General features: G+C 34.5%; 1 protein-coding gene and 1 non-coding gene across 3 annotated transcripts in view; one reads left to right on the top strand and one right to left on the bottom strand.

Annotated features, from left to right (window-relative positions):
• Positions 1 to 17,635, bottom strand: part of LOC124367798 (phosphatase and actin regulator 4B) — a 514,259-nt gene that overhangs the window by 476,948 nt on the left and 19,676 nt on the right. The window contains exon 1 of one of the 2 annotated variants that reach the window (XM_046824919.1): positions 3,398 to 3,452. The exons of the other annotated variant lie outside the window; for it this stretch is intronic. Coding sequence (XP_046680875.1) covers positions 3,398 to 3,437 — 40 coding nt within the window. The 5' untranslated portion in view covers positions 3,438 to 3,452. Of the gene's footprint in view, positions 1 to 3,397; positions 3,453 to 17,635 lie in introns of those variants that run through there. 2 annotated transcript variants of the gene reach the window in all.
• Positions 10,516 to 10,587, top strand: Trnae-cuc. The gene has a single exon. It is a non-coding gene; the product is annotated as a tRNA-Glu (tRNA).

Raw genomic sequence — 17,635 nt, forward strand, 5'->3', positions numbered from 1 at the left:
CTTGACGATGGTTATGAACTAGAAAGTGGAAAATTATTTACTAAGAGCCATTTATGAAACTGATAGAAAAACAAAGTTCAGGTGGGGACCTTAAGTACGCCCATAAATTGACCATGCAACATTTGTTAGTGGTGGCACTGAAAGGCAAAATGTGCGAAAAGCAGGAGAACTCTTTTCTCTGACTGTTGGGAAAGCAATTTCCTATAATTTCCCAGATGACCAACACGTGGGAGAAACAGTGATGACAATTAACGATGGTTTTGATGTGTTAAAACTCTAGAGAGTCCCATATGACAGCGTTTACAAGTTGAAAAGTGCTTATGGTAACTGCATAGCTGAGGCAGGACAATGCACTAGACAAACTTCATAAGTTAGTCCTAAACTATGAGAGTTATTAAAAAAAGTAAAGTTGAAAGTAAAGTAGAAGCCCATGAAAAAAGCCAAGATGTCAAGCTCTGAAGAAAAGGTCAAGGAAAAAAAGTTGCGAAAAAAAGAATAGACAGGAGAAAACAAAGAAAAATAAATCCGATAATCTCCTTCCTTTTCAGAAAGGGCTTCTTATTTCCATAGAAAGTCTTCGTGGTTTGTATAAAGACTTGAAAGCAGAAGGTTATTCTTACGTGATGTCTTCAAGTGCAACCAGGACATCCTAGAAAGTTACTTCTCTAAAAATCGTGGTCTAGGGAGGTTTTACGACCACCCATTGCCTACTACAGTAACTCAAAGGATCAAAACACTTATATTGACCCGCAACGCTAGTGAATTAATTACCAGTGGAAACTGTATCCAAGAAAAAGGTGTTGAAAACGCTTAGCGCTAGTATTTTGTCTGTATCATCTCAAGAAGATGGGACAGCCTCAGACCACATCACAAGAAGATGGACAGCCCTCAGACCACATTACAAGAAGAAACCGAGACTGCTAATGATATCAGTGATGATCAAGAATTCACAGCTGCCGTGAAATGGGCTGGTAGAACATTTTGAAGTCATAAAAGGGGAACGCAACCTAGAGCTTTATTCAGAAAATCGTGAGTTACTTGAAATGATTGCCGGTTATTTGGCATATAGACTGAAAAAGATTGAACCTGAAAAGGCGGCTTGTATGGGAGCTTGACCAAAGCAGTTTCATTTTCTGGAAAAAAACTGGCTTTTATGCTTTATCAAGAGGATCGCTAATGAAGCCGACAGAAAAAATGTATGCAATATGTGTTAAAGATGGAGGAAGAATTTATAAGGTTCCATGGAGGTTCTGTAAATAAGGACATTAGAGTTTTTCACAACTCTGAAAGATAAAATCAAGATGAAGTACCCCGAAATAGATGATTTTGTAGTAATGTGTTTTGTAAGAACACGAACGTTTATTAGAATTAAATCACTTAATAAACGTAGAACCATTCAATCTATTACAAGACACAAAGTACTGAAAGTGACGAAAGAAAAAACACCAAAAAAAATGAAGAAAATTAATTGTCCTAAGTAGGTACGCGAATCAAATGTATGATTTGTGAAAAAGGTAAATATAGAAAACGGATTTGAGAAATGTGATTAATCAAGTTTATAGAATAAAACCAATCAGATTATCGGGGTTTTCTCGTACCACAGGTCTATTAGGCCTAAGCCTGTGAGATCCTCTTTCCCATGAAAAAAGTAGTGACCTCCGAGATGGTGGAAAGAGGTTGACGTTTCTTCGGAGGCTTTGTACTAACATTCCACCGGCCTAGATATACAAACCAAACATTTTAAACAAAGGAAAGCTTATTATTCAGACGAAGATTATGCCTATAGCATAAAACTAACATATCCACCATTTAAACAAATACAAATAGTAATATAAAGTCCCATTAAAAGAAAAGGTTAGTATCGAACAACAGCGGCTTACATAGGCCGGCAGTGGCAGCTGGGGTGAACAGCTGACGTCATCAGTCGCGGCAGAGCTGCGCGTGACCCCTACCGTGTTCTAGTATCCGTGGTGTGAGCGATACAATTTTCTTACTTCAGTTACTTGCCAGCTGTTTAATAGTCACCTGTCAAAAATTCGTTATGAATTTTACAATTTCAGTATACGGCATTATAATCAACGAGTTACTTTTTATACTTGGCGGTTCTGTACAAAAAAAGTTTGCAACGCGAAATAAAACCAATGGTAGGTGAGGGGGGGGGGGGTGGCGGAGGAATTGTTTGTTCCGATTTTTATAATTCACTCTATACGGCCACCCAAACAATCGTAGACAAATCCTGGTGCAAGTAGTACAGGGTAGTAACCCGCTTATGAGCTGGTTAGCTTACCTATAAACATTTTACTGTGGGTGATTAATCCTGCACAAGACCTGTTTTTGAGGTCGAACTGTACCAGACTGCACTGTTTAGAGATGGTTAGTACGCAGTAAACGTCTAACGACCGTCTATAAGTGAACTATACCCCGACTATTTATTCTGTGTGCATATGGCAGTTGAAGGCAAAACTGTGACTTGTGATTTCGGTTACGGACTAAAACAGTGATTTATTGTTTAATGGGGATGGTAATTCGGTAGCCTACTATCCAGAGGCCACTACTTTTCGAAGAGTTTTTCTAACCTGGAACCTAAAAATACTACGTGATTACAAAGAACAGACTTTATTTGACAGTGGATGTTGGACTCAGATCACTTTAGTGATTTATAGTTTTCAAACATTTTCAGAATAAGCTTTAGGGCAAGTACAAAAAAATAAGAAGAATAAGGAGAAGTTGTCGATTGGCCGCCATAAACTTATATGCAACAGTTTGTTGAATTTATACAACTGTAAATTTCGAATAAAATAAACAGCAAGAATAAAAATTAAGTGCACGTTTTAGAGTTAGTGAAGATGACACACAACATGGTGGTTGTGATTCCTGACTTACGCATGTCACACAACGCTCTGGTATGATTTGTTTATTTTAACACAGTCTGTAATTATGTGTTAGGTTATATACCTGAAGAAGAGATCAGATTTCAGATCTCGAAACGTACTGTTACTGACTTTTTTGTATCACTGAACGATGGAAAATGTCCGGAAAATCCTGTTTCCTTCGCAATCTTTCCATCGTCAAAAACAAAGTTAAAAAAAAAAAAAAATATCATATACAGGCCAACTGTACAAAGACAAAGTACGAGGCCCTCGTAGGCCTTAAACAAAATACATCAATATAAGTAGAATATGTTAAGTTGTACAAAAAATTACTACAATTATCCCCGTACCGAAAGCACAGGCGGTTAACTAACACTTTTAAAAGTTAATGTTTTATAATTAAAATACTATTTTAAAAACTTTAAACTTTATCCGTTAAGACATTTTCAGCATATAAAATGAATGAATAATAAACTGTTCCAAGAAATGCTCATAATATTCCAGTAGAATGTAGAATGTGAACCCACCGTCACTGAATGGTATCCAAGAGCGCACAGTATGAGTCATACGAAGCTCTATCAAGTCACAACAATACACTAAACCGTGCTGTGCTCCTCACAGCCCGTCAACTTACTGAAGCTTGCTTTCTGTCGTGGCTAAATATATTACAATACGTCTACCGTGCGGTAACCGGCCGGCGCGGCGCGGTGGGACGATCGAACCTTGGACGTACAATTGCAGTTACTCGTGTCTTTGCGGCAAATTTTGCCGCTGCTGTGTGCACTATTAAACTTGCTCACGGATATATCCAACACTTATCAAATTGAGATTATCAGATTGATTACGGCAAGCGCCTGCAAACACTCGATACTATTCCCGCAGCGCACAACGGTTTTTATATTGCATCGAACTTAAATAAGGCGCCTTACTAAAACACTCAATATTAATCATTGATTTGACTAGCTGTCAATGTGTTACAGATACAAGTTGCGAAATAGTTTTCGCTCGGTTATATTTAGCATTTTTTGCTGTATTGTTATTTATTTATTGGCTTTGTATCCTACTAAGGCATTGAGTTCTTAATTTAAATTATTACTACAATATGAACAATATTTGTTATTATAAAATCATAACAATTTAAAGATAGAAACTGCGTGTAGGAATATATTTCTTCTACTTAAAAATAGATAAACCTAAATTAATTTATGGTACCTTTTGTTAACAATATTTAGAAATTTTGCATCACAACTATACATACTGCAGGCACAGTATAATTATTAATTATACAGGGTGCAAATTAAGTCCTGATACGCCTGTATAAATTCCAAACCGATTGTGATATCGATGCACAATCTTCACCGTACTTATTAATATACTTTTTTGGACTTTTTAAGGGTAAAAATATTCCTCCTTCCTTTTTCAAAGGGGGGTAGAGGGGGATCACTTTACATTTTCAAATTGCAACCCTTATTTTGTGACATGTAATTTCAAACGTAAATTCAAAAGAAACACAATTACAGGAACAAAACATCTCTACGACGATCCTAGCAAAAGTTATGGGTAAAAAATCCCTTACATCTAAGGGTGTAAATTAAGTCCTGATACACCTGGGTATATTCCAAACGGATTGAGATATCAATGTACAACCTTCATCATACTTATTAAATTACTATTTTGGATTTTTTAGGGTAAACAAAATTTCACCCCTTTTCAAAAGGGGATAGAAGGGGTAACGTTAAATTTTCAACACTAACTTGTGACATGTACTTTTAAAGGTCTATTCAATAGAAACACCCTTTCAAATGTTCAAGATAGGGGTTGCAATTTGGAACTTTAAAGTGACCCCCCATACCTCTATTTACCCTACAAAAAGTTAAAAATGTAATTTAATAAGTATAGGGAAGGTTGTACTTAAGCCTGAGTATTTAACTACGAATTGAATAAACTACATATACAAATGTGTTTTGGTTTTTACATGTATTTAAAATCGTTCACATCCGAAACCTGTAACATTAACCCTAGACATTATATACAGAATTTCAAGAACAGTGTATGAAGTCGTTGAGCCAGGCTTTAAAATTTCAATATTACTTCATCGAAGTGAAATATTTAATGTCTCAAATTTTTATTGCAGACAAATCGTTGTGTTGTGGCGTGAAAACTTGAAGTATCAGTACAAAGCAGTGCAAACTTTTTGTAAAAAAAACGTACTATGCATCAAATAAATGCAAGGCAGGAGTACGCCACACCACGTGTCACGTATCAGACTCCGCTGAGGTTCAATATAAAATTTCAAATCTACAGCTCATTTCAATATTGAAAGATACGACAGACAATCATACCGCAAAGATATTTTTATATCTTCTGGAAAACAAAAGAAATTGTGTCAGCCTACTGAGTGGTTTAATATGCAACAACACAGAACTCGCTCTTTTCTTTGTAAACATGTGTCATGCAAAGATTCAAGTCTACAGATGAAATCTTTCTCGAGATATCTTGCTACGTTATACATTAACATGTTTATTCATTAAATTGGGTTACATGTAAGTATTTAAATAATCAAAGTCTACACACCAAGTCACCATAGAAAATGTATACTTAGACTACATGTGTCACATGTTAAAATCTCTTATGGCTATAATGAGTTTGATTACAATTTTTATATTTTGCTACTTTCTCGTTGCCATCGCGGTTACCTATAAGACCAATGATACATATTCGCAAACGCTCAGCCAAATACAAACGAAAATTCAAGTACAATTTCAAGCCGTAGGTCAGTTCGTTTCCAAATATCGTACGGAGAGACAGACAGACAGGCAAAAATGAAGGGTTTTCCAGCCCCACGAGTGAGATAGGCTTCGCTAACGCTCAGCCAATAAATAGTGCCAATTATGGAACAGACATTTTGATACGTGCTAGGCACAGAATTACATCGTTCCACACAACCACAAACTATTGTAACAAAGCTATGCTCGAGTTTGGGTTTCCATGGTTTCACTTGCACTGTTACAAGAAATTCGAATTAAATATTTAAAAAATGTAAATAATATTAATAGCCTACATTTCATAAAGGACAGAATGAGGTACATGCCATACTATCATAAAATCTTACCTAAGTAGAAATGAAGTTTCGTGAACAATTTCCAGTCAACAGCCCAATTAGTTCTACAGATATCATGCGGACATACAGACAAGCAGGGAAGAGAAGAAATGTTGCCACCTCCCTGAGTGATAGACTTTGCTAACGTTCAGCCTAATTTCAAACTATGCCTATGTAGAAATGCAGTTTTAAGCAATTTAAAATCTATAACCAATTAGTTCCCTGTTTATCCTCCACTAACGCTCAGCCAAATTCCACTGAAGGTAATGTATCCATTTCACAGAAATTGGATACCTAATTGAATCACATAAACGTAGCTATGGTGAAAGTACTAATTCAATGCGAATGTAGAGTTTAGTTCCATTTCACCTTCCGATTAGTGCAGCGTTTGGAGTGCAATTTGGAGTCTACATAAATTGGGTATTGACTTATCAAACACATACCACCACACACGCTACAAGCCTCAGTGATAGATATCCGATAGCGGCGTTTGGAGAAATGTGTCGCCAACACTGGAGTATGTTTCTTTTTTTTATATAAATTGCACTTAGGGGGTACGGTCCGCCTCCTATCGAGATCCATGAGGAAGAATTAGGGCACTAATCTGAAAGTCATGTCGCCCCAGAAAAGGGGAGGCCAACTCTCAACCAGCCTCTCCAGTCAAAGCAGGCAGGGGGTGACACATTCTTGTTGAGGCAAGCAAGAACCTCTGATATTTTAGGGAACAAACCCCACCAACTCCAACAGTCATCTCCCGCAGTAGACTAGACCAATTGAAGTACCCTTGCACCCCAGAATCTCGACATTTACGGTTAGTGATGTGCCGCTCCTGGATGTCCATAAGGTTGCCCAGATTTAAGTGACACATCGGTTGTTGCTGTGCCCAGTGGTGGGTTCAACTGAAAGGTATAAACCAGCCAGAAGTGATCCCTGCTGGGTGTGGAGTAGCCTACATATTGAACTGTAGGTGAATAATTTATGGAAAGGAACCTTATGAATTAAGCTTTCTTTTTATACCAGTCACAGTTTTCAAAATAAAATATTTTATTTAAAATACAAGATGGGTATTGTATGTGATTGGGTATTTATCAAACGCCCTGTATATTTCACGTCGTTACAAGCTGTGCCTTGTGTTAGGCCAACATCAAACTCCGTGTTAGCCAGGTTTTGGTCAGCGCCACAAGCCGCGTATTAATAGCCCCATGTCGGCTCAACACTTCCGTTATCGTTTACGTCAGGTCTCGGCGCATCCGTTATTGTAAAGTTAGTTAGTTCACGTTTAACCGACGTCATATCACGTAATCTTTCGTCGCACAAGCCACGTATTAATAGCCCCACGTATGCCCAACATTTCAGTTATCGTTTACGTCAGGTCGCGGCGCATCCGTTATCGTAATGACACTTTACGTTTAACCAACTTCAAGACGTTTCTGACGTCATCTTGCGTCGCACAATCCACGTATTAATAGCGTCATGTAGGCCCAACATATATCAGTTATCGTTTACGTTAGGTCGTGGCGCATCCGTTATCGTAATGACACTTTACGTTTAACCAACTTCAAGACGTTTCTGACGTCATCTTGCGTCGCACAATCCACGTATTAATAGCTCCTTGTCGGCCCAACATATCAGTTATCGTTTACGTTAGGTCGTGGCGCATCCGTTATCGTTATCGTTTAACTTCAAGACGTTTCACTTTACGTTAATAACCAACTTCAGTTTACGTTAGGTCGTGGCGCATCCGTTATCTGACACTTTACGTTTAACCAACTTCAAGACGTTTCTGACGTCATCTTGCGTCGCACAATCCACGTATTAATAGCGCCATGTCGGCCCAACATATCAGTTATCGTTTACGTTAGGTCGTGGCGCATCCGTTATCGTAATGACACTTTACGTTTAACCAACTTCAAGACGTTTCTGACGTCATCTTGCGTCGCACAATCCACGTATTAATAGCGCCATGTCGGCCCAACATATCAGTTATCGTTTACGTTAGGTCGCGGCGCATCCGTTATCGTAATGACACTTTACGTTTAACCAACTTCAAGACGTTTCTGACGTCATCTTGCGTCGCACAATCCACGTATTAATAGCGCCATGTCGGCCCAACATATCAGTTATCGTTTACGTTAGGTCGCGGCGCATCCGTTATCGTATTATTACAGTAGTTCACGTTTAACCAACGTCAAGACGTTACTGAAGTCTCATCGTGTCATCATGTATCGTCGTACATTTATAGAGCAGTATTGCTGTTTATAGTTTTCCTTTATACCCGGATGTTTAAATTGTACATTATACTGCACAACTTGAATGCTGTAGTATATTGTATATAAGTATTAATCAATGGGAATGTCAAAACTAGTTGCACATTAATTTAGCGGTGTAATTAATTGTTTAAATGAAATGATAAATCAACCAGCGAAGTTAAGGCTAATTTTAGAACAATATATCGATGTGTTTTTATTAATTTGTTAAATTGGTCGTTTTTTAAAAGGCTGAGCTTTAGCGAAGATTTCATTTCTGTGGGTCTGTCTTTCCGCACGAAATCTCAAAAACGAACTGACTTATGGACTTTAAATTGTACATGAAGCTTCATTTCTTTTTGAGGCACACAAAATTCGATGATAGTGCATGTCATTCCTTGGAATTTCGCCGAGCGTTAGCGAATTATTTTGAATTGGTCTTGTGGGCAACCATGATAGTAACGAGAGAATAGCAGAATAAATAAATTGTTAAACAAACTCAATACACCAATAAGGGAATTGTGATATTAACACATTTAGCCTAACATCCCTACACTTACACAATTTTATAGTGTGTAATTTTATTATTTAACCCTTTGAGTGCCACAGGTATTTTTCCAAGGCATATGCATAAAGTGCCAGGCTGTTTTTTTGCATATTTGTAAGCTTTTGGGAAAAAAGCTGTTGTTAAATAGCTACCCAACAGATCTTAATACTTTTGTTGTTGTTTTTTCTCATTACATGCAAAATATTATACATATCGTTACAAACAAAATTTGATTTGTTTCGTACCTAATTTGAGTGTACACGGTATTTTAAAATATTGTTCCTGGTGATAAAGGCCATATAATTCTAAATAAAACCAATGTATAATATATTATTCTTCTAGAATTAAAAAACATGGCATTATATGTATAAACAAAATGCTGCCCTGTATCGAAATTTTATAAATTGTACTTCATTTGTCAGAGTTTAGAAATTACATAGTAATAGTGTAGTTTTCACAAAATCTAATCAAACATCAATATAACCCAAATAAATATGATTAGTTAACGTCGAGACAAATACTTGCTAAAATAACTCTTCCAAAAATAGTGGCCTCTTGATAAGTACCCAAACAACATAAGTTTCACAGATAAAATAGTAGAGAAACAACATAAAACTCGTATTTATCGATAGTTTGGAACCTATTGAATACAGCTGTTTGGTTATTTGGCCAAAATAATCTTGTATTATATAAAATATTATCGAAATACGAAACGTCAAAATTAGTGACGCTGGCACTTGATGCACTTTTTGTACCGTTAAAATTAGGCGACGCTGTGGCACTCAAAGGGCACTGAATATTTTGAAAAAATGCGAATGTATCATGTGGTAAGATATGTCAAGAAAATTGTACAGTATAAGTAGACTTTAAATTTTGCATGAAAATTTGTTTCTACAAGAATGAGCTCTATGGTGCGTCATTTTATATTTATGAAATGAGTTATAGATTAGAAGTTTTGCATGCAACATCAGTTATGCTTGTTACGGTACTTAGTGTGGCGTACTTTTACTTTCTTAAACATAAAAAAAGGTTATAACAAGGTAGAATTATGCAAGACCGTAAGCCGCGTAACAGGCTTCCTTCGTTAAGTTTCGATGCTATGGGCATTATCTCGACAAAATTCTGTTTGGATATGGTTTATCTCATTGGCCTTGATCTGACTACTGCCATAAATTACTAAAAGTTACTTATAATCAAGCTAGGCCTTATCAGATGTGGGACATAGATTTTTTCTATGTAGAAATAAAATTTCACCCAAATCCCATGTAGGCACGAGCACCGCCATAGGTCCTGAAATGAAGTTTCATTAAACTTTCAAGCCTATAGCTCAATTCGATCTCGAGATACCCCCTTCAGTTCATTCTGTTTTAAAGTATCTTGCGAAAAGTTAGGCTTCGCTAACGCTTAGCCATTTCCTATGGAGGCGGGGGGGGGGGGGAAGATACCCACCATCGCCGAACTCTACGTTAACTACGAGAGATTGAAAAGAAATTACATGCAAAGTCAATTTATAGGTTTACAAGATACCGTGCTGACAGACAGACAGAAGTGAAATCTTTCAAGCCTACCGAGTGATAAACTTCACTACTGCTCAGCCAATTATTTACGACCCTGACTACGTCTACCTATAAACAAATCCGAATATATGAATGTGTATACGGGAAGTACTACGCGATCTTAAATAACACTTACAGTAATAGAGATTCAAATGTATTCAAGACTACATCAACAATTCATGGCATTTCATACAAGTCCGGTATGGTCTAGTGGCTAGGATACCTGGCTCTCACCCAGGAGGCTCGGGTTCGATTCCCGGTACCGGAAGATACTTTTTGCCACCAACAGCCGTCACCATCGATTTTACTAACGTGCAATATTGTTTTTCAGATTGTAAATTTTCTGTCCAGAATAGAATGTATTATTTTTTTTATTAATTATTTATGTAAATTATTATTTTTAATTACTTATTTTATTATTGTTATCTTTACTATTGTAAATGTTAATCATAATATTTTTTCCCTGTAAACAAGTAACCTTGCTCGTTTTTATGTTCCAAATGCATGTTAAGACATAAAATATATTTTCTTTTAAATTTCAGTTGAGTTGATGTTGATCAGGTTTAATAGCAGTTAAGAAATAGCAAATTGTGTTTTATTTGTATTTATTTATTAATCAATAAAAGTTTAATTTTTCCGTATTCTAAGCAAGAATACATGTAAATCTATTCTGTTTGCCCATCAATAGACAATTTTGTAACATCTTGGTCGAAATCTGCTTCCTTCCTTACCATAGATCTTTTAACTTCAGCCTGCATGTATGTGGATAAGTATACCGCTTGTTTCATTAATCTTGTAGATTCCCTATAGACCAGCTACAACAATTACAAACTGACAAATAGTCACTGAGATAGTTAGCACATATAATTTTGTAATAAGATTGTTGATGAGGATCCATGGTTTTATTAGTTTATTCTGTTCTAATTATTGTTGATTCATTTAGCAATCAAATTATATCCAATTAATCAGATCAGTGGTGTAATTAAGGAGATGCAATAAGGTGGGGGATAAAATTCTCTGAAAGCCCTACATAAAAAATATAACAGAAAATGAACATTTAAATTTAAATTAGGCCTTTATAATTTTTTGTGTACTCTTCATTCAGATTAATTTCCCCCCGCCCCTTCCCTCTAAGCCAAATCCACTGAGTTAGATACCAATCCATACACCATACACATATCTATGAAATGTAAAACTGAATGAATGCACAGAGTTAAGCGTAAAATCTCACTATTTACATTTATAAAAATACAAAAGGAACTATGAGATGTAAACAGTTTTAATGTAGAACAGCCATTGTGAAATACAAAATCTGTTTCCTGTTATAAAGATGTAAAATGTTTATACTACTTTTTTCACACAAATTACGATATGATAGTATAAAACAAATGTAATTTCATTTTGATAACATATAAATACAATGGGTAATATACATGATCAAAAGTCAGATGTCACCCTTGTCATTTCTAGATGTTTTGACCAATTAAAATAAACATTCAGGGTTTTTTGTAGATTAATGAGATTTATCTTTTGGCTTATCAAACAATTTTTAACCCGAAAAACCCCCACAAACCAAGTTTGTAAATAGTTAAAACTCGTATTTCACACAATTTAATAACGACTGCTATCTTAGAATGGTATGATAGATAGTGACGTCTGGTTTGCACCAAATTTTGTTTTTTACACCCTTTCCAACGGTATTCCCAGGGGGGCCGCCCACAAAAATCTTTTGATACGCTAAGATGTAGATCTCATTAACCTACAAAGATCCCCAAATTTGTATTTCAACTGGTCAAACAATCTAGAAAATATGGAGGTATACAAAGTTAGTAGACAAGTATAAAATTGATATTATATTTATCTTTATGATTTTTATGAGATTTATCTTTTGGCCTATCAAACAATAAAATTTTCAACCCGAAAAAACCCCCACAAACCAAGTTTTGTGCGAATCTGTTTGTAAATAGTTGAAACTCGTATTTCATGCAATTTAATAACGACTGCTATCTTAGAATGGTATGATAGATAGCGACGTCTGGTTTGCACCAAATTTTGTTTTTTACACCCTTTCCAACGGTATTCCCAGGGGGGCCGCCCACAAAAATCTTTTGATACGCTAAGATGTAGATCTCATTAACGTACAAAGATCCCCAAATTTGTATTCCAACTGGTCAAACCATCTAGAAAAGATGGGGCTACAAAGTTAGTAGACAAGTATTTTATATAATTAAGAGTAATAAAAAGTATTCTCTTTCTTAACAGTTTCTTTCCTCTAATATTCAGGATTCTTAAATGGCAACATCAGGATCTATTATGAAATTAATATTTTATAAATATTTTCCCCCTTTGATGTGCTTCTATTTACAATGTGCAAAATGCAATTCAAAGAAGGGTTATTCATAAAATCTGAGAGCAAAATAAGAATAGAATAAGAATAATGTTTATCCCAAAAAAGGTGTAGATGTATTTAAAATATTATGATGAAATAATACTAGCTATCTTATCAAGTAGTGATAGCTACTGCAAACAAAACTTTACAACTGAGGAACAAATGTCAGTCAGAGTTCTTATCTAATCATGATAACACACTGGTCATGCTAATAATACAATAATAATAACACACAAATGCATGTTAATAATACACTAAAATGAACACTAGATAATAACATTACTTATCAGGCCAGGTCATAAAGGTATTCAATTTCAAAATTGAATATCTAGACTAAACTCATCAGCAAAATAAAGTGTTTAACCAATCAATTTTACTTTAACAAATTATACAAGTTCCAGAACAAATCCTCCTGGAACTTTGTTCAATTTGAAATTTTGTAACAATTAAAATTATTACTACTGATCTGGTCCGCTATCTGACATTGTAAGACTATTTAATATTCCCAGCTGTACACAAAGTACTGAGAATGTTAAAAGTAATCTCTTTAAAATCTTTATTTAATTGAATACTATAATAATTTGTTATAACATATGGAAGATAATCTATACTTGGAGTTATCAAACTCAAGGTCCCAAACTCCAGAATACCTAAGACACCAGTCAATGAGATATGACTCAAACCAATACAATGCTCTATCTTTAATCTCTATATGACTTGACACTTTAAGTAAATAACACATAAGAGACAACAGCATAAGTCACACACCTTCCTTCTCTAAAGCTGTATTGCTGCTTACCTAACAAATGATTTTCTATAAGAAATTTTGACAGTTGCAGAAGCATTATGCTATCAAACATTTAGGAAAACGCAAATAACAAAGATGTAGGCTGTAATTTGATAATTATTTTGAGTCACCACTATTGTAACAAGGTTTAAATTTTGAAGTTTTCAGGAAAAATATCTAAATTATAGAGGAATTAATGCATCAGTGGCACTAATATACAAGATCGAACCTTTTTAATTATTAGAATAGGTACTTTGTCACATCCTGTTAATTATTAAGTGATATAATTTTGTCTAATTCCTCAAGGCTAATATGAGTGGGAAGAAATTTTATTATTTTTTGTCTTGATGGTAAAATAAGACCTATATTACAAGTAAAATTGGTCTTTGCCTGTATACTAATGTCAACCATTGTTTTTAATAATTATTAAAGATCTGACATAACTTTTGTATATTGGACCGTTTATTTTCATCAATTTATGGTAAAGTTTTTATTCTATTTTTACTACTTTTATCCAGCTTTTTTTATTAATAATATTCCAAGTGGTTTTGACATTCTGGCACTTTTCTTAATAAACCATCATAGTACGTACATTTTGTTTGTACCGAGTGTTTATAAATGAATGCGGAGTTTTAAAGATTTGTAGTATTTATTATATAAAACTTAAAATAATACATCAAATTAAAGAGCAACCCTAATAGTTATACCCACAAGCTTACATGTGTTCAATGTGAACTCCATTTGTCACATGGCACACATCAAATTGATAGCCCAGTTCTTCCCAAACTTTGGTCAATGTGTCTGGAATGATTGTTGGAACAACTGCTTCAATCCTGTTCCTTAAGTTGGGTAGGTTAGCAGAGGCACATACACACAATCCTTTATGAATTCCCAAAGATAGAAATCACATGGTGTCAGGTTGGGTGAACAGGGGGGCTATGCAAAACAAGCTCTGTCATAAGGCCCCTTGCGGCCAATCCAGCGGTTGAGTACAGAGACGTTCAACCAATCGAGTTATGCTAATGAAGTGGTGCACCTTCTTGCTGCTAAATGAAGTTCTGTGGTTCATCTTCCTCCAACTGAGGAAATAGCCATAGTTCTAGAGCATCAAGATCAGAAATACCAGTTACAGTTCCTTCTGCAAAAACGAAAGGCTGATAAACTTTCCGCCTTGATATGGCACACAAAACATTCAATTTAGAGGTGTCTCGCTGCAATTGAACCATCTCGTGAGGGTTTTCTGAGCCCTAGGTATCTAGTGCACATTGAGAGTGTTCACTGAGGTGAAATGTTGATTCATCACTGAAAACGACATGATCCACAAAATCTTTATTGTCGTGCAACAACATTTTGTTTGCAAAATTGACACGTAACCATAGTGTGCAGGTTTTAGAGCCTGTAACAACAGCAAACGATAAGGACGTAAGCGTTTCCGTAATAATTTCCAAACAGCCGTCACTGGAATTGCTAATTCACGATTAGCACGAATAGCTTCCAAACCGATTTTGGTGGGCTTAGCGTGAAAGTCTCTCTCACTCGCTCAAAACTCTCTTCACTAACCATAGGTCGTCCCGTACCCAAATAAGCTACTGCTCTTTGCAAAGAAAGCCAGTATCTTTAAACTGACCCTCTACGGATGTTATTATCACTTGGAGGATCACAAACGAACTTTATACTGAATGCACATTGCATAGTTACTACAAATTCGTACTTTGCAAACTGCACAACACACAAAGTTATATGTAAAAATACTACCAAGTGTTAAAACCCTGATATCCATTTATAGACATTATTTCCCTGTATTATTTGATTTTTTAATTACTTTTTGATTTTCAGTTTTTCTTACAACTTTACCTCGGCTTAAACATTTTTTAATAACATCCTTAGAAACCCAATTTAAATTAATTTTTAATCCACTGTTAATTTTAGAGAAACAAATATTAAAGTAATAAATAAATAAATTAAAATATCAAATCAAACGCATATGATAGGAATATTTAAAACATGAGACCAATTTTTATCACATGTTAAGACTGTCTTCATTAAACATTCTACAATAAGGAACAATATTTTTGTACATGGAGAAATCTTAATAATTTCATTATACTATTTCAAGTATTTAAACATCATGATCTGACAGCTCTGAAATAGTTCCAGAAACTTCTGTCATATCCTTTGCAACATTAGTAAAAATGATATCTATACAACTCTCATGTAATAAAATTATTAACTGATGCTTTAATTTTATGTGAATTTAAGAAGTTTTTTAATCTACAAGTGGTTTTAGCCTCTTTTAAAACATCAACATTCACATCACCTACAACTACTATATTTTTTAAATTATTATTAAGTACTTCGAATTGTTCTACAAACTTGTTTAAGAATGTGGTATCGTAACATGCCTTTGGAATTCTGTAAACACCAGCCAATACAAACGAAACTTTTCCTGATGCAACTTTAAATGCACAACATTCATTTTCTTTATAAGATACTTTACCTGTAATATCTTTTAAAACAGTTGTCTAACACTAAAGTTAGGACCTGCTAAAATTAAAAACGCCACCACCATATGACAATTTACGCCTAAAAAAGATTTGACACACAATTTTTTTAAATTTAGGTTTGAATTCTTCTTTACGCATTGTGTGCTCAGTTAAACCAAGTCAACTGCTATTTCATCCATTAACAGTGTTAAAATATCTATAGAGGATAAATGTTGTATGTTTTTACGTAATATACTATTATTTTTTACTTTTTTTGGTAGGACAGTTAATATTTGTAGTTTTTTTATGAAATGTTGATGTCTGAGTTTTGTTGAATTCTAAGTTTTAACCAATTTTCTTACCTAAGTTATAGCAATTTTTTGAGTGGTGTTTTATTTTAAAGAATTGGCAAGTGACATTTTTTTCATTCAGACTAGCATTACTATAATTAATTACATTGGACTGATTATTGTTAATTTTACATAATCTATTTTCAAAATGTTCATATCTGAATGTTTTTAGTTCAAAATTTTTAAAAAGTTGTAGTGACAACCATCAGTTCTAGTTGCGATAGAGGTGGATATTCTTCCAGGGACTTTAATCAGAATTGAGTCATATTTTCTAAGACTAGTTGTCATATCATATCCCAATTAAGCCACTTTACTAATCATTCTACGTAAGTTATCAGTTCCCTACCGATTAAAATGCAATTAATTCCTAGCGAGAGATGAGTTTTTCAAGATCCAACATAGTCCAAAGATTTGCTCACAACATATCCATCTGATATTTTTATTAGTTTTTCTTAACAACCTTGTTATTTAAGTGTCTTCTCGTAACTATACCACTTTCAACCAGGTGAAAATTTTGAAAATGCTTGCTAGCTTAATTAATTTTTCATACATACCTTAGATTTTCTCATAGATTGTCTAGATTTTCTTTTTGTCCCAACATGATGAAAAACGGATCCAATCGTTGCTCCTCTAAATACTTTTACTACCCTGTTATGCAATGATGTTATGCTAAATCTACGTATTTGACAATTAAGTCACCAAGTACTGTACTATGTTACTTATTAGTTTTTTTTATTTCATAGTTTTTTGTCTCTTAACTCTGGATTATGCTATTTATACGTTGTTGTACTTTCCACATGCATCTTGTATTTTTAATATGCATCTTCTTCTTTTTGTTCTATTAAGTTCTATGCATCCATTATTGGTTCTTGTATATTCAGAAGCTATATTTTGCTTGATACTTACAGTTAAAAGTTTTTTTGCAATGGAAACATGAGAAACTGATATATGGTATAAGTACAAGTCATACACTTGAAAGTTTTAGCTATTAAGTGAAATCTATTGATAAACATTTTATATGAGCTTATCATTTTTGCCTGATGATAAGGAAGGTTATATATAACTTATCAAAAGATAATATAACCTGCAATACAGCTGTTTATGGGTCTTAGATTTCTTCCCAATTATTCATGTGATCATTAATACCCTTCATGAATTTTTATATGATTACTCATGCAAAATAAAGAAAAAAAGTCTGTATTAAGGCCTGTCCTTTAAAAGGCCTTGCACACAAACTTAAAACTGTACATATGTTCTACTTGTTAAGTTGGTATTATAAAAAATTTTTCCACTTCAAAATGATGGTC

The sequence above is a fragment of the Homalodisca vitripennis genome, chromosome 8 (genome assembly GCF_021130785.1).
Source record: "Homalodisca vitripennis isolate AUS2020 chromosome 8, UT_GWSS_2.1, whole genome shotgun sequence".
In the NCBI taxonomy this organism is placed as follows: domain Eukaryota; kingdom Metazoa; phylum Arthropoda; class Insecta; order Hemiptera; family Cicadellidae; genus Homalodisca; species Homalodisca vitripennis.